Genomic DNA, 17,685 nt, shown 5'->3' on the forward strand with positions numbered 1-17,685 from the left:
CGCGTGCAGCCGCGGGGCCTGTCGGGTAACGGCCACCCGCGGCCCGCCCCCTTCCTGGCGGGGCGCTCCCATTGGTCGGCGCCAACAGGGGCGACGCCGTGATTGGCCCGGCTTGCGGGCGCGAAAGCGGGAACGAGGTCGCTGGCTGTGGTTTGCACCCGCCGGGGGCGGGAGAGGAGCTCCGGGCTGGGGCGGGGTGCGCAGCGCCGTCCCGGGGAGCCTTTCCCAACTGCGCGGCCATGCACAGCCAGCGGAGGAAAAGGTGGGTGGCGCTGCCCTTGCGGGCAGAGGCCAGAGTGCCCCCTGGTCTGGGCGCAGCGGCCGGACAACCATGCCTGGCCATCCTGCGCAGGCCGTTTCCACCCCCAAGTGTCCCCTCTTCGTGGCTGCCACCACGTGTCCTCCTTGGGACAGTCCTTTAACATAGCGTTAGCAGGGCCGAGGCTTGGGGGAGAGGGTGAGGCATTTATTTGCTCCGGGTGCAAAATTTAAGGGAGTCCCCAAAAACTCAGTCAAGATAAATCATATTTCATGCAGTCGTTTAAGAGCATCAAAAGTAACGAAAAATCCAAGATGAACAAAATATCTCAATCAGTACTCCGCATTTTCCCTTTTGCCTCAGCTCTGTTATGGCTCCACTAGGCACTGTTATCCTGTCTTTAAAATCTTGATTTTTTTGCATTAATTTTGACTTTTTAAAAAGCATTTTGTTAAAATTGTTGTTGTTTAAAATCGTCTAAGATTGCACTAAAATCTTAGTTTTTTGTCACCGCCTCCTGACATCCCACCAGCCCTGAGGCAGTGGGATCCTCACTTCTCCTGGTCAGGGTTCACTCTGTGTGTGTGTGTGTGTGCGTGTGTGTACCTTCTCTGCCCGGCCTTGCCTGGACTTAAATTGATTTGGGGTTTATGTTGTTTCGATGTGAAGTTTTACCTTTTTGTGAAATCTGTCGATCTCTTTGTGATTTATCACCGTGATTTTACCCCATTCCGAGTTTAGAATAATGGTATTTACACACTAATTTTTACTTGCATTTTATGATCAGACTTTTTACACTTAATTTATTGCTTCTAACTTTTAAATATTTTCACATTATTAAAGTTACATGTGTTTCATGTAGAAAGTGCAGAAAAACGTAAAGAAGAAAATAGAAATCCCCTATAATCCTGCTTCTCGCAGAGCCTCCCTTTGCATATTTTGGGGGAGCTGCATAGACAGAGATATACTTGAGATGTTGTCCCCGGTGGTCTTTGATGCCCTTAGGCGTTATTTACCTCTCTATTCAGGAATTGTGAACATTTTTTATTCCGCAAACACCTGCTGAGGTCCTACTGTGCATCAGGCAGGCGATGGAGTACAAAGCTTAAAGCAGTTCCTCTCCAGGAATGTACAGTCTAGCGGATGCTTGGGGAGTTAATGAACGTCCTCATTAGGGGCTGAAATGTGTGGAATCGACTGAGGTTGGCAGGAGTGGGGCACAGTTGTAGAGCCGCCCGGAGGGCGTGGAAGCCATACCCTGGGAATCCTCGGGGAACGCAGCGGGAGGACATGGCAGAGCATAGGGGCGGGCCCCCCTTGTGAGGGAGGCTGCCCGTCGCCTCCCAGGGACCTGTCTGTCCTTGCGTGTCTGGTGTTTTCGCTGTAAACATCTTTCTTGCATGCATTTTTCGCTGTGTGACTAATTGGCCGTAAGGCAATTTTGCCGTAAAAGATTAAAAAAAGTTACGTGTGCAGTATTGCCACGAACTACATACACACATTTTAAATGTATTAGAAATGTATTTTCCAACCAAGTCTTTTTAATTTTGTGATTCACTTTTTCATGTTTCCTATGTCCTTTTAAATTAATATCCCTCTTCAATTTTTTATTATTTTATCTCTTATGGCAAAATTGCCTTATGGCTAATTAGTTGTGCAGCAAAAATGTTTATAGTAAAGATGTCTACAGCAAAGGCACTTGCAGCAAAATTACCTAGAACCCTGTCCTTATACCTTTGTAAATATCCGTAACACCTTACTCACTGCCCCCCACACTGTCTTTTATCAAAATTATCTAAACTAGTTGTAATGTTTTTTTAACTTCCAGATGACTGTTAGAAAAATTTTTGTGAGATTACCCCCCAAAAAACTCAAAGTGACTTTCGTAAGAAATTATTAAATCTATAAATTCAGAAGAAAGTTACACCTTTATGATGTTTATTCTTACTTTACCTGTGTGTGGTTTTTCATGTCTTACATCTCTTAGCAGAATGTATAGATTCCCTAACACAGTCTTCTATTTCTTAGGGTTGTTACTATTGTTTTGGTTTCAGAGGGAGTTTTTTCACTATTATGAATGAGATTCCCCCATAATATGATCTAAATCTAACTAGTCAGTGTTGATATACAGGAAAGCTATTGATTTCTGTACATTGATAACATCCTAATATTTTAAGGAACTTATACTCTCATTAAATTCTATAGTTTTGCAATTGAGGACAAATAATACTTATTACGCCTCTTTTCCAATATTTATAGCTTATTACTATTCCGTGTTTTATTGTACTGTCTAAACAGTACTAACTAGGCATCTTTGTTTTCTTCTTGATTTAAACGAAAATGCTTCTATTTGCTGTTTTACTATAGAATGTGATGTTACCTGTTTGAGATAGTATTTTTAATGATCTTTAGGAGCTATCCTTCTATTCCTCAGTCTGAGTTTTATCCTTAGGAAATCTTCTTGGGTCCCAATGAGAGGATCAAATGGTTTTTCTTAATTGACCTATTAATAGCTTCTCTAATAGGAAGCAATCTACATACCCTACATTATTGTGTTGAATTAGTCTTTCACTATGTTGTAGAATCTGACTTTTTGATTTTATTTGTGATTTTCCATCTGTGTTGATAAATAAGATAGAGCTGCAGCAGACGGTGGACTATGGAAACTGTATGCTGCGCTCTGCCCCGGTTCTCATAAACACTTTGATGAGTTTGGTCAAAAACGTCTGGAAGGCTGTGATCCAAGTCAGTAACACAACAAGTATATTATTCTCATTTACAGAAATTGAGAATCAGTCCTGTTAGTCTCCTTTTGAAAATGGGGAAAATTAACTATCTTCATAAATTTGGATAACCAGCCCCTGGGAGAGTAGACTGTAGGGCTCTGAAAGAAAGGAAAATGGTGGAACAAGGAAATTTTGATGAAGAAGAGGATGAGGAGAGAGTAGTTCAATGAATTAAACTGTGGTTTTGCTAATGGGCTTGTAATGTGGTGACCACACCTGAAGACCCTTCTGGGTTGGTCCTCTCAAGCATAGTCGAGCCTTGAACACCCAAATCTACAACTCCCAGAAGCTTCTATGGTGGGAGAAGAATGGAATCTCACTCTCTGGACTGTGAAGGGTCAAGATATTGAAGAGCGTAGTGGGGAGGGATGCTGGGGTGCATCTGGAGGCAGGTTTGGGAGCAGGGGACTCAGGCTAGGAACCCACATGCTGTGCCTCGCCTTGTGGCTAGAACAGTATTTCCTAAATTATGCTCTAAAGAGCCCTGATGCCAGAAGGCTCTATGAAAAAACAGAGTCCACAATCAAAGAGTTTGGGAAAATGGCACCTAGTCCTTTTCTCTCTTAAGAAATCCCAATGACATTCACATGTAAATGCTTCTCAACAAGCAAACCCAGTGACTGTTTAGCTAAGTGTTACCAAAGAATATTTGTTTATAGAATTCTTCTTGCTCAGAGTCCTTACTAACCTTCCTAGGAATTAGTGGTTCATGAAAACACACTCTGGGAGTCATAGTAATAGCGGTGGTTACAATAATGAAGAAGCAACACGAGCCACCGTTTCTTGAGTGCTGTACAGCAGACACTGTGAGAAGCATCGCGCCGCCGGTGCTGGACTAGACAGAGCTGCCCCCTGACCTCACAGCAGAGCAGAGTGCGCATGAGGAGAGCCAGAATCATGTTGCTCTGGTTCTAAAACAGGGCCCTCCATTCCATAGTTGTGTCCCTTTAGGCAAGTTGCCTAATTTTTCTCTGCCTCAGTTTCCTTACCTATTAAATGGAGGTGATAAAGGAACCCACCTCCATGGGTTATTGCAAAGATTAAATATAATTATAGATGTGGAGGAGGTAGTGGCATAATCATGTTTTTTAAAAAAGTTCAGTCTAATGGATCGGAGGAGTGAAGAAGACTGGAACAGAGGAGACCGGGGAAGCGTAGGTTGCCAGTGATGATGGGCTGGCCCAGAGGGATAGCGATGGTGATGGGGAAAAGGATGGACTTCTGAGATCTTTCATAAGTAGAATTGATAGAGCCACGTGCTTGAGATGAGTGTAGAGGGGGGTGAGGAAGAGGAAAGGGTCAACAATAACACCTGGGCTTCTGACCGGGTTGGCCCCACTAAGCATGGTTTTAAGATAATGTGGTTGAGGGGCTGGCCCCGTGGTGCAGTGGTTAAGTGCGCACGTTCTTCAGCAGCCCAGGGTTCACTGGTTCGGATCCCGGGTGCGGACATGGCACCGCTTGGCAAGCCATGCTGTGGTAGGCGTCCCACACATAAAGTAGAGGAAGATGGGCATGGATGTTAGCTCAAGGCCAGTCTTCCTCAGCAAAAAGAGGAGAATTGGTAGCAGATGTTAGCTCAGGGCTAATCTTCCTCAAAAGAAAAAAAAAACCCCACACTTAGTAAAATCATGGTGGGTGAATAACGATTGCTCTTAGTAGCTACAAAATTCCAGGCTGGCTGAGGCAGGCTGAGAATATCCAAGTAGGAAGATCCAAGCAGGCCAGAGCAGTGAAGCAGAGGCGGCCTTGCCCTCGGGCCGCATGCCCGTAGTTGGGGGTGACCACACGGGAGAAGCTCAAGCTGCGGAAAGTCTCAGGGCACCCGAATTGGGAGTAGGGCTATGATTTGTTCAGAGCCGCAGAGAGCCAGACATGGGTGCTGTCTGCAGAAGGCAGAGCTCAGTGGGCCTCCGCAAGTGCCCATGGTGGCAGAGGTGGGACAGAGGCTAGTGGAGAGGAATAAACACAAACCCAAAGAACACTCCTCCTTCATTCTCCTGGCTGCCCACATCTAAATCCGGGCGAGGAACCTCTGGGGATTTAGAGAATGTTAAGATAAAACTTTGACCCAAGTCTGTGGTGTTCTTGTTATTATGCCACCCAAAGGGACAGGCAATTGCATAGGGAGACAAACCCAGCCACGGGCAGTGCCACTCCACTCAGGACGAGCAGAGCCTGCTTAGTATTCACTGTGCTTGAGGACCGGGTAGGAGCCATCTGGCAAGTGGTGATGGGGGCTATATATTCCAGCAGAGAGGTGAAAGGAGCAAGCGAGGGGAGGTGGGGACCGGCCATGCACAGAGATACACACCAGTTTGTGGACAGGAAGTGACACCTAGGGGTGTGGCAGCAAGTGTGGGGCTGGGGCTTGGGACAACTGTCTAGTCGCTGAGAGCCTGGGAGCTGGGTGGGGATGGAGTCCTGGAGGCTCCTGGGCACAGGGCAGAGCTCCCAACCACTGAGCTGGGCTCCTCTAAGTCCCCAAGTATCCTCCACGCCAGAGGGGATCAGGTGTTCCCGACCTGTGGCTGCAGGTGTAGGGAGCCAGGCAGGTCAGTAGACAGCAGCTCTGTCACCTTCAGAAACCCAGATAGGCACATGCACATATGTGCCTCCTCCCATCTGGGCCACTTGGAGAAACACACCCAATGCTTGTGCCCAAGTTTGAAAATTTGAAACTGGCCGGCTCCACCCGGCACTTCTCTACCCCATGTTCCGCACTGCCTTCTGTGGCTGAGCGTGTGGTCTTTCTCTTCCTTAGGAACACAGCCTCCTTAAGGTGGGCATTCATCTTATATTTCCCGAGAGGTCAATGCTGCACAAAGCAGAAATCTGCATTTACTAAATAATAACATAAATTTAAAAACATATGAACAGTAACTTTCAATCCTTTAGCTTACATTTTGGATCATTAAACTAGGAAATCTAAAACACAATGGAGAATAATATCTCCTTGCAATTCTGAACTGCATTTGATTTTTGTTACCTATTTATATTACCCATTTAAGATGTCTTTTGAGTGGGTTGCTCTGTGTCCTAAATGCTATTTCATTTGTAAAATTAAAAACAATTAGTGGGAAACATACAGTAGGAATGCTGGTCCAGGTTGAAGTTTCAACCACCACCTCTTTTATTCTTCCAATCTTCTGATTCAGGTTAGAGCAGTGGTTCTCAATGGGGTAGGGTGGAAGCTTTTGCACCCCCCTCCCCCCCACCAACTCACCCCCATGGACATTTGACAATGTCTGGAGACATTTTTGGTTGTCATGACTCAGGGTGGGGTCTACTGGCATCTACGGGTAAAGGCCTGGTACGCCGCTCAGTGACACACAGGACAGCCACCTAGCTACCCAGAAGGAGGGGCCCAGGATGTCGGTAGCGTGAGGTTGAGCAATGCTGGGTTACAGGGATGAAAAAAACCCAAAACAAATTCTAATAGCTACATCCACAGGAAAGGTTTATTCTATGAAATAAATTTAAAAATCGTGTTTCATCTTCCTCTGATTCCTACGTGCGTGTAACATGGATTTGCTGTGTCTATAAGGATTAGTGTGAGAGGTAGGACTAAGGGTTTGGTTTATTCAGAGCCACCTATTTGGGAAACAGCATCTTCCCAGGGCTGGAAGACAAGTGTGAATCATCTTTGCAGCCTCCACCCACCAGCTCTGACACTCGGGGGCCAGTTAACTTCCCTGGGCTCTGGTTTTCTCATCTATAACCTCATAGAATTTTCAAGAAAATTAAATGAGTGAAAATACATAAAAGCATCTAATTGCCAGGCATGTCTAAGTGCCATATAAGCGTTTGCCATTCGTAGTATTATTTAAGAGCTATACGTACGGATGTTTTACTTGTTAAACATGCTTGTATTAAGATGTCTTGGAAGAAACCTTAAGGATAAGACAAGGAAGCGAACATCTCTCCTTGGCCGGCTTGCCCAGTGTGGTCAGAAGGTGGTGGTGGGTCCTTCAGCTGTTCTTTAGTCCTCCTTGTTCACATGGCGCCCGTGATGTGCAACTTGGGTCACCTAGTGGTGTCCACGCTCCAGCAAAGTTTGCTCCGGGTCCTGGCCCATGTTTCCTGCCTGCTGGTGTCAGCCCCCGTCTGCCCCCCACAGTGGGCGGTGGCCTCAAGCCCTCCAATGAGGTCCCTTCCTTGGGCACTCTCCCCAGCTCCAGGACATTCTTTACAGTTCTCTTTCATCCTTTCTTAGCAGCTAATCCCGTTACAGGTTAATTGTCCTCTGTATTACGTTTTCCCTGTTCAAATCACGGGGTGGTTTCTGTTTTCAGACTGGACCCTGACTGATACATGGCATTCTTGAAAGAACTCGGAACACAATGCTCACTAAGTAGAATCTTTTGAAACCAATCCTCCTACAGCTCTTAGGTAAATATACAAACCACACTGCTGTGGAGAGTTGGAGCTTTTATGGGCTCAATACAGAGTGGGTTTCTGTATAAAAACACGGGTCTTGAATATGCAACAGCTATTGTGGGTCTGTGGGCACTGGCGTGTGGTTAGTGGTGGATGATTCTGTCTGTGGAGTACTCAAGAAGATCTGAACCACAAACTGTTCCCGGCACGAGGAGACGTGAACTACCTAAGGAAACGTCGCCTTGCGTATCCTGGATCCCGACAGTGCCGGGGGATGAACCCTTGTGACCTGTAGCATAATGTTGGGAGCACTTTCTTAATTATATACATGCAACTCAAGTCCCCTAAACTAGCATTCCCCAAGTGCCAGCATGAGGTATAGTCTTGGATGATACTGTCTTGCTTTGCACTTGCTAATATTCTGAACAGCTGGCCTGCTTAACCAGCCTTAATAGAGACACAACATATACAAGGAGTAACTAAAAGTCAGCAAGAAGCCAAACTTTTTAAAAACATTTTATTTTAGGAAGATTAGCCCTGAGCTAACATCTGACAGCAAGCCTCTTCTTTTTGCTAAGGAAGACTGGCCCTGAGCTAACATCCGTGCCCATCTTCTTCTACTTTCTCTGTGGGATGCCTGCCACAGCATGGCTTGACAAGTGGTGTGTAGGTCTGCACCCAGGATCTGAACCAGTGAACTGGGCTACTGAAGTGGAACATGCAAACTTAACTGCTGTGCCACTGGGCTGGCCCTAAATTTTTTCTACTTTTGTCCTTGAAGATCTCATAGTTGTCTCTGCTCTGGTCTGTAACTTCTCCAGTTTACTTTTTATTCTAAGAGTGCTGATTCTTCTAAGTACACTGTTCTTATCCACTGTAAATGCACCTTTTTTTTTAAACAAGGAGAGAAAAATGAATTGATTTGATATGTTTAAAAAATAAAAAGATAACCCAAAAGATACAGAGCAATTAATATGAAGTCAGTTAAATAAAGACCTTCTTTCTCAGTGGGAAAAAAAAATAAAAACCACATTGCTAAAGTCTTTTAACATTTCATTTTTTTAATTTTTCTAATAGTACATTCTTTAAAAGAAGTTAACAACTTCAATTCCAAATATAAGGATTAAATAATGCAAATGAAAAGCTATCATTTTCAGTGAAGCTGTTGCCTAATTATCCTGGAAAAAAAGTATTCTTATGATTGAACTGATGCAAAAATCCCTTAGAAAAGCTTCATTTGTTGCCTGGAAAGAGTCTTCTTAAGGTCACTTTTACTTCTAGACCATCCTCTTGTTTCTAGTGAGAGAGTTTTGCTTGGTAATGGCTTGTGGTTCCACAGTGTTTTGTGTGTGAAAAGCATGGACTAAGAGATACTACTGAAGTCGCTCAAATTGTAGATTCTGCCAGGAAAGGAAGTCCCAACGCTGTAACATTTCCCCTTAATTTTCAGCAAGACACATGAAAAGAAAACTCAAGTCCCACTTTAATCTTTACTTTGATCACCATTTTAAATGGCATTAAGAGGCTGCTGTGCCATTGGAGACAGGGCTCCCACGGGCCCAGTGTGCTTATTAAATCACCTGCAGGTTTGGAGAGATGGCCCCAGCCTGGGGTCGGGGTCTGCAGACAGAGGCATCTGGTGGCTGCTGGGGCTCCCATGGTTGAGCCAGCTCGGGAGCACGAGGGAGCCGAGTGCTCACTGGGATGTTCTCGCAGAAGCAGGGGAAGCAGCAGCTTCCAGAACAGGAACAGAGAAAAGCCTAGGAAACAATGCTCCCCATTCACCAGTCGGGTTCCCGCTCAGAGCTGGTGTTCACTGCTGGGACATAAGCGCACTCCGGTTTGCTTTCATTTTTTCCAGACGCTTCACTAAGTGGCCGTTGCTTACTTCAAGCTCTTCTGTTTTGTCCAGTGCAGAGCGAAGCTGGAAACAAAGAGGAAAGGCAGCTTTGAGGAAGTTGTTCCCTCCAAACATCACAGGATCGCCAAGATTCCAACCTTACTGAAAACTGCAATTAGAACCTGGACCCCCACTGAGATCCTAAGAATACACCCATATCTGTGTGTGTATACAGATAGTGCTTAATTTAAAAAGTAACCCAAGGTGGGAGATTCCAGCCTCATGAGTAACAAGGGAACCTTCCTCTTCTGAAACAACTAGACCCTGGACATGGTGCAATCTTGGGGATCCTGATGGTCCCAAAAGGTAAGTGAGGCAAGCAAAGAAAGAAACAAAAGCTGAGCAGGGAACAGCTGCAGGAGGTGGTCCCCATAGCCCTGGGAAGCTGGGAGCAAGGTTTCTGCAGCCAGAAACCAAAGCAGGAATGCCTGAGGCCAAGATGGTCACACCTGGGGGCCAGGGCCACAGAGCCTGGGAGTCAGGGCTGAAGCCACATCAGCAGGGAGCTGCCTGGACCAGCAGGCAGCCAGGCAGAGCACAGGTGCCCGAAGGTAGGGGTACAACAGCCAGGTGACTGTGGAGATATGCATCACTAGAAGAGAGTCTGCAGCTCTGCTTCCAATCCAAAACCCTCAAGGAGGGTGGTTGGGGTTCTGGGACCAGGTGAACACCCCTGCCCTGCTTCTCCCCAGCAGAGGCCGAAGCAAATGCAAACCCGCTTTGCAAGAAATTTCCCCAAATCAGGCCTGGAGTATTCCTACAAATTCAAATCAAGCATAACCTCGCAAAACACCGAACACATGAAACCATTTAAGTCAAGGGAAGCAATAAACCACAGAATTAGACCCGAATATGTTTCAGTTTTCAGATGTGGAAAATAGAACAGCAGTGTATGAAATCTTTAAAGAAATAGGGATACAATTAACAGAGAGGCATGCAGGACCACACAACAAGAAACTACCAGGAACGAATAGACTTTAAAAAAAAAAAAGGAGGTGAACTGGAAGATCTGTGCAAAAACTGTACATTATGCAACTGAGAGAGGTAAGAAGATGGGAAATAGAAAAGACAGGTGGTTAGGAAATGTGGAGGCTGCCCGGAGAAGGTCTGACACCCTCTGATTAGAGTCCCAGAGGGAAAGTGGAGAGACTGAGAAGAGGACTTACTCAAGGAGATCATGGCTGAAAATTTTCCAAAACTGATTTAGAAAAAAGACTTCCCAGATCCAAGAAACACAACACATCCCAAGCAGAATAAATAGCAAGAGAGCCACATATAACACAGTGGAGTGAAACTGTATAGAAACAGAGAGAAAGAGAACTTGAGAGAAGCTAGAGAGGAAAATAAGATCCCCAACAAAGGGCCCATAGTCAGAGGGACAGACTTCATGGGGGAAGCCAGAAGATGGAGGCAGAATTGCTACAATCACCAAGAGGAACGACCAACAGGGATTGTGCCCTAAGCTCCTAAGTGGCCAAACTAGGATGTCCTCCGTGGTCTGAGCATGGCCCTTCAGGGTGGTTGGGATGATCTCACAATGAACAATCCAGGGCGGATCTCCTGGTGGTAAATCCTCCCTCTTCTCTCCCAGCTAGAATATCATTACCCGTTCTTCTCCTAGAAACAGCCTAGAACGTTTACCTCTCTTTGGAGTTTCCTTTTTTCAGCCTTAAGTTCATCTTCTATTTTTTCTGCATTTTCAGCAGCCGATTTATAACGGGATACCTGACTCTCTAACCTTATTACCTAAAAGGAAGGGAAAACCATACGTATAAACGGATAGGCCTGTTTTCTTTCTCCAATGGCTTTATCATATTTGAGACCAAAGGGTATGATTTAGTAAAATGGGAGACTACACCATGCAAATAATGATAACCTAGCATTTTTGACTAGTATACAGGGGCCAGCCAAGCAGCTATTTGTTCAATATTTTTGAGCAATGCGATACTGATAGCTAGTGGAGACTTATTTCCTCTCGGACCCTAGTTCCCATGGTGCTGATGCCCTTGCTGCCACCTCTCCCCTCTGTGGGACTATTCTGCTGGCAAGGAGGTAGGTCAAAGCAGAGCGATGCTGGTAAGGCAAATGTCCCACCAGGACCTCAGCTCCAGTCTAATCTCTCCCCGGGTCGGTGGGACAGGGAGAGGGAGCAGGAGAGGGAGAGGGAGAGGCAAGGAACTCACAGAGAGGAGTGAAAGGAGGAGGCTTTGGGATGGCATCCACAGCCAGGGCCTGCAGTCACGGACAGGAGCAGCCAAGGCCTGCCCGAGACTGTCACTCTGCCGCAATCAACGGCACGCTTCATAACTCATCACTTTCTAGTTGTGCGGTTCTCATTTTTTATTTTGTAAAAATTCCAAAAAGTCCCAGCCATGTTTACCCACAGCTGAAGGGGAAAGTACCTGTTTTATCTCTCCCTTTGATTAGGACACAATTTGCCCCGAATTTGCCTCGCATGCTAGAGGCACAAGCACCCCAAATTTAGGAACCAGAGAGAGCCAACCTGGCAAGAAGAGAGAGAGGGAAAATGCAGGCAAGAGGGACATCCTTAGACAAACTATTTTTAATTAACTAAACTATTATTTTTAAGAAACAAAATTTTTAAAAACTGCCTAGCCACATTAGCTACTTTCTACAACGAACCATTGTTTATAAAGGATTAGTATCGATGATAACAGCCCAAATCCTAATAATGACCTTTCCTTCCGTATTTTCTCTCTTTGCAGGACACACACTGAGGACCTTTCTGGTTCTAAAAAAATCTCTGCTGCTTTTTATCCTCAGCCTTACAGGGGTGAGTTCTAGCAAAGAAAACTTCAGTTAATCATCAGTTCAGCTGCCCATTGTTGTTTACAAGTGTGCACATACATTTTGTTCTAATGCAGTTATCTCTTGCTCAGATTTTGCAAGTTTAAATTTGAGGTCGCTGATCTGTCTGTTGGCATCCCCTAAAGGTTGAAAGAGAAGGAAAATTTGTTAAGCTTGTGGGCTTTTAAAATGTTAAAACAATAGTTCCTGGGAACCAAGCCCTTACTTTGTAATCCTCTCGGAAATCTGTACGTCCTGGCCTGTCGACCCACAACTCACCCAGGCTAGCATAGGAGAAGGCGCTCTCTCCCCATGGACCCAGGCTGGCAAAGCACCCAGGGGAGAGAGTGCCTATGAGCAGAGAAGACAAAGAAGTGGTGGGGTTAGGGGAAAGGGAGGAGAGAGACTGGGCATAATTTTATTTCCCTAAACCTTTTTCTAGTTTACTACCATATAAAAATACCTTCCAATTTTCCCATACAATCAGCAGATCAAAAGACGGCTATATCCAGCATAGCAGATGTGGTTTCTCGCAGGGCGTCATGTGGTGGTACCTTGGTGCCCATTCTGGGGCACCCGTTCTCTTTCTTAGGCTCAGACAGAAACACCCTTGCTCTGCCCACCTGCCCATCCTTGCTCTATACCACAAAGAAACCTCTTTCCGCTTTTGTACTCAAGGGCTTTTGGGGGGACATGGGGAACACTGGGCATTCTTTGCCACGATTGGTTTCCTCCTCCCGCACAAGTACAATAAAAACAGCATATGGGAAGGAGTTTACTTATGCACAAAGATTGACATTTACTCTGTAGATCCATCACATGCATATCTGTTCCGTTTTCTAAGACACCATCTTCGGGGCGCAGATGGTCCAGCTTGTCATTCTTCTGCCTCTCTTCCAGCTGCCTTTTGAGTTTCTTAATCTGGAAACACCCACCAACAAAGTATGTTAATTTCTCTGTTCTAAATGAGTTTGAAAAGCTGAGCTTAGAGCCCATCAGAAAGGGAGCAGCGTGTAAAGGATAAAACCAAGCTCCTGTCATTACAATGGGATGTTGCTTGCAATTATTTCGCATGTCTCTAGAGTGCCAGAGACAGGGGTTACATAATAAACCAGAAGAGAAATGTTGTAGAAGGTTACAATCTACTCTACAATCCACCAGGAAGATAGGGAGCCTCTCTCCTTTAACAAAGAAACCCACCCAAGTAAATGACAAACCTTCCCACCATTAGTACTTACTCTTCTCTGAAAGTAACAGTATAATGGACAAAAATGGAATAATATTTACCATATCAGGCATGAATTATTTTGTAAGTCTGGCTGAAAAGTTATCGCTAAGGTTGAAATTCCTCTTGTATTCAGGAGGAGATTGTGCATAAAATAGTTTGAATGTTTAAGAGTTAGCAAGTCAGTGTGCTATGAACCTTGCTTTCTTTACTAAGGAGCCAGGAAGGGCCACTTGGAGCCTTCCAGACACAAAAGGACTGTAATGGGGTTCCCAGCAGAGCCCTGTGCTCCCTCAGAGAACCCGATCAAGTCCAGGTTTGCCAGTGCAGGGAGCTGGCCTTGACGCAGCTTTCCTCTCTCCATGGGAGAGAGACACGTGTAGTTGGAACTGCAGTCAACAGCCACGACTGTAGAATTTTTTGGTGTATAACGGGGAGTCTCCCAGCCCTTTTCCTGTTAACCTTCAATCTCTGTGGACTCATTGGAAGTCCCGACACACACTGAGACAAGCAGAGCAGGCCCCCAAGCACATACAACCATTGGTGCATGCTGCTTTAAGAAAATAAGCACAGAATTGCCATGGATACTGTTTGTAAAAGGTCGCAGGAACTTCAAAAGAATCCTCCCACCACAATTTGGTACTTTCCCCCATTTTGAGAGAAATCTTCAATGGAATTGTAAAAAGTAAGGCAAATACCTTTGATTAGGACTGTGAGGGAAAATGGGAAGAACTGATTTCCCTTCCAAAGTGATTGTGGAATGATTTAATAACAGCCCTGCATGCAAGAAAGACCAAATAGGACAACTGTTTAGTATTTCTTGAGGTAGAAAAGCGTGATGGACCACAGTTAAAACGACTTTGATCAGCTAAAACGAAGAAATTATCTTCCAGAAACGGGTGCTGATCACTGAGAGATTACAAAGCTGACTTTGACAGGCCAGTAGAAGCAAGAGGAGTGATGTCTGGAATGACTCCAACTTCCTTGCCTCTCAATGGTTAATCCAGGCCTTCTACATAAATATTTAAGTAGCAAATCATGGAGAGTGTAGCAAATTCAGTTCCATGGCCTTGAGTCTTTGAGACATCCTTTCCAAACGTCATGTGACTTCTGATTTTCTACTTCGATAAAAATATTAAGAGTGCCAGTTGGCTTGATAGTCCTTTACAGGCATGATGTGTTAGGGGTGTCTTGATGAAGCAAGAAGTAAGGAAGGGAAAGTTCATGGTTTCTGGTGCCCAGTTAGGGAACTCATAAAAGTAATAAAAAGATTGTTACCTGTTCCAATAAGCATTCCCGTTCATCAACAAGCTTTTTCAACCTAATATCTAAAGAAATCAGAAAGATACAGGTTGAGGTGAATCCGTGGACCGCACCTTTCAGCAAATTGCTTAAGTGAAGGGTGAGCATTCAGGTTAGTGAATCTGAAGATGGGGGTATTATACACGTACCACAGTGAATGAGGCCACACACAGGACTGGGGAGGAACTCAGCCAATGGAGGTTGAGTTGCGTCAACCTCCACAACATGCTTGTCTCGTCAGGGGCAGCATCCGGCTGCATGCAACAGGCTAATCTTCTACTTTGGGTTAGCATGCAAGAGTTCTAGGGCCAAACCACACTGCAACACAAGATCTCACAGGCTTCATGGTTTAACATCATTAGCAAGGTACAGACACGCTGAGCATCATGATTAAATATCACCAGTATTTGCACTAGCCTTGACTTTCCAAGTTCACATGCCAGAAGCATTTCTCTTTCTCGTTTCTCTCCTAGACTCACCAGTGTCAGAGTTTTGACTATATTTTTACAAATCCTAAGTCTGCTAACAACACATCGCTAACTCACTTATCAAGAGTGGTTATTCGTTCGAGGAAGAATACGGTCAATAGCTTACTTAGGTTTCTGTCATTCCTCCCACCCCAGATATATAAGTTTGCACCCCTTCGCTCTGAAAGGGTGTTGACTAATAACAATCTTCAGAGTACAGAGAGGGGTTAGAGGTTTGGGCAAAACTCGACACCAGTTTTAAGGCAAAACCAGGATGACGTGATGGTGACAGAGATGCTAATGTGTACTGTGCCCCCTCTCTGTTGCAGCACTGTCCTAGCAGCTTGTGCCATCACCCACAAAGCCCCATGGGTGGCACTGTGACTACATTCCTCTTCTACAGATAAGGACCCGAGGCCCAGCATGATTAAGTAGCTACATCCCTAACCACTGCACTCCACTCTTTTTCCAGATCTAAACTCAGACCTCTGAGTTGGACCCGGACTCCTGGCCCGAGGCTCTCATTCCTGAGGGGACAGTGCTCTCACACTGCCCAGGTTTTGATTCGCCATGGGAAACGGAAATAATTCATATAAAACGCACCTTTGTTTTCCTTTAAAAAAATCATCTCTCCCCATTCTAATCCAGGTTACACGGTTTCTCTAATTGTTTTTCCAAACACCCTAAGTTGTTATTTTGAAAAGCACAATAACAAAATAAATGAAACCAGAAAATGTTAAGCATAATATAAATTTATGATATTTATGAGTTACATTTTAATTTACATACAAATTGCTTCTGACAGATATTTTACTCTTTCTCTTCCATAAACCCACCCAACACTGAAACAAAACTTTTTTGTAGTTATAAACCCAGCTCTTTTATTCAATATGGCTTTTCACTTTATTTTATATATTTTATATTCCTATATACAAAAACGACAGGCATCATAAGAAACATCGAGTTTCCCAGAAAGTGAACTTGAAGCTCATATATCTATTGCACAATTTTATCATATACTTTTTCTATTAAAAGACTTCAAATAGTCTAGATAGCAAGTAAAAAAAAAAATGTTAAAAAGTAATAATAGGGCTAGCAAAAAAAAAATAAGGGTAATCTGACCTTTAGTCTTAGGTGAGAACAAGAAAAATCAAGAGAGAAGTGGAACTTTTAAGGAAGGTAAATTTTAAAGCAGAATTGGAGAAGAAAGTTAAAACTGAATAGTTTCAAGAAAATGGAAAAAAGAGGGGCGAGCCCCATGGCCGAGTGGTGGAGTTCACATGCTCCGCTTTGGCAGCCCAGGGTTTCTCTGGTTTGGATCCTGGGTGCGGACCTAGCACCACTCATCAGGCCATGCTGAGAGTGCGTCCCACACAGCACAACCAGAAGGACCTCCAACTAGAATATACAACTATGTACTGGGGGGTTTAGGGAGAAGAAGAAGAAGAAAAAAAAAGATTGGCAACAGATGCTAACTCAGGTGCCAATGGAAAAAAGAAAGAAGCAAATTTATTTGATATGAAGAAAATGAGTACTCTTTTTTTATAGCTTTAAAAATCAAGTCTAACTTGTCGAGTGAATAGTGATACATCATTGATATACTTATTAAAATACTTAACAAGAGCATCACAAACTCCCATATTTCCTAAGCAGCATTGCTCTTCATTGGTCTATAACACTCAATTTATAAATAGACAAACTATTCACTTAAAGACCATAGTTGCAGTTTTTACAAAGAAGGCCTCAAAGAAAATGAAGCCACAATGTCTCAAATTTAGAATTTTCCTTTATACTGGGAAGTTAAAATGAGTCAGTGACTAAAGTTATTTTAGTAATATTGTTAAAGAATTACATTGTTTAAAATCTGGTTTTTCTATATTAAATTCCAACAAATTTTCTGGTCTGCATTTTAGAGAGAGTGAGGCGAGCAGAAAGAGGTAAGGCCTTACAGACCGTCCCTGGGGCAGCACTGGAAAGAAGCATGGGAATTCTCTGAGCTCCTGGTCTCCTCGGTCTGCACGTTGTCACCGGGATGACAGCAAGGTCAGCCACCAGCATCAACCACAGTCATTAAGCACATCTTTTTAGTGCTTTACCTGGGTCTGATCCTCGCCACAACTCTAAAAGGCAGGTTCTAACCCCATTTTTTTCAGAGAGCAAAATGAGGTGCAGTGAGGGTAAGTAGCTTGCTCATAATAACAAACTATCAAGAGTATAATTTTCCTCCTGTGAGTTAATGTCAGCCATCATGGGCCTCCGGTCTCTTCTCCCTATTGCAGAGCAAAGTCACCATCCCCCGCGTATTGGCAAAGACAAAGAGGGGGACACTGAGGTCTCTCACTAAGTACAGTTCTTTACTCCCTCCTCTAAGTAAGTTCGATTATAATTCACGTGGACAGTTTCGACCCTCGCTGGGACCAGCCTCCCATCACAGGATAGCAGCTCCTTCCTGCAAAAGGCAGAACAGGGACGGGTTGCTAAAGGCGATTCTTTTTCTCCAATTACACGGCCCAAGAGGTCTGTACAGATGGGAACTCTTTCCCGACATCAGCCGCCGC

General features: G+C 44.5%; 1 protein-coding gene across 4 annotated transcripts in view; it reads right to left on the reverse strand.

Moving 5' to 3' along the window:
* Positions 1–8,465: 8,465 nt before the first annotated feature.
* The window catches only part of LRRFIP1 (LRR binding FLII interacting protein 1), a 141,749-nt gene continuing 132,529 nt past the window's right edge, over positions 8,466–17,685 (reverse strand). For 2 of the 4 annotated variants that reach the window (XM_046643488.1, XM_046643490.1), the window contains 5 exons: positions 14,637–14,686; positions 12,937–13,054; positions 12,194–12,273; positions 10,967–11,071; positions 8,466–9,349 (listed from right to left, as the gene is read on the reverse strand). In XM_046643488.1, coding sequence (XP_046499444.1) covers positions 9,239–9,349; positions 10,967–11,071; positions 12,194–12,273; positions 12,937–13,054; positions 14,637–14,686 — 464 coding nt within the window. In that variant the 3' untranslated portion in view covers positions 8,466–9,238. Of the gene's footprint in view, positions 9,350–10,966; positions 11,072–12,193; positions 12,274–12,936; positions 13,055–14,056; positions 14,136–14,636; positions 14,687–17,685 lie in introns of those variants that run through there. The other 2 variants (XM_046643489.1, XR_006885771.1) reach the window with 2 other exon arrangements.

The sequence above is a fragment of the Equus quagga genome, chromosome 17 (genome assembly GCF_021613505.1).
Source record: "Equus quagga isolate Etosha38 chromosome 17, UCLA_HA_Equagga_1.0, whole genome shotgun sequence".
NCBI lineage: Eukaryota > Metazoa > Chordata > Mammalia > Perissodactyla > Equidae > Equus > Equus quagga.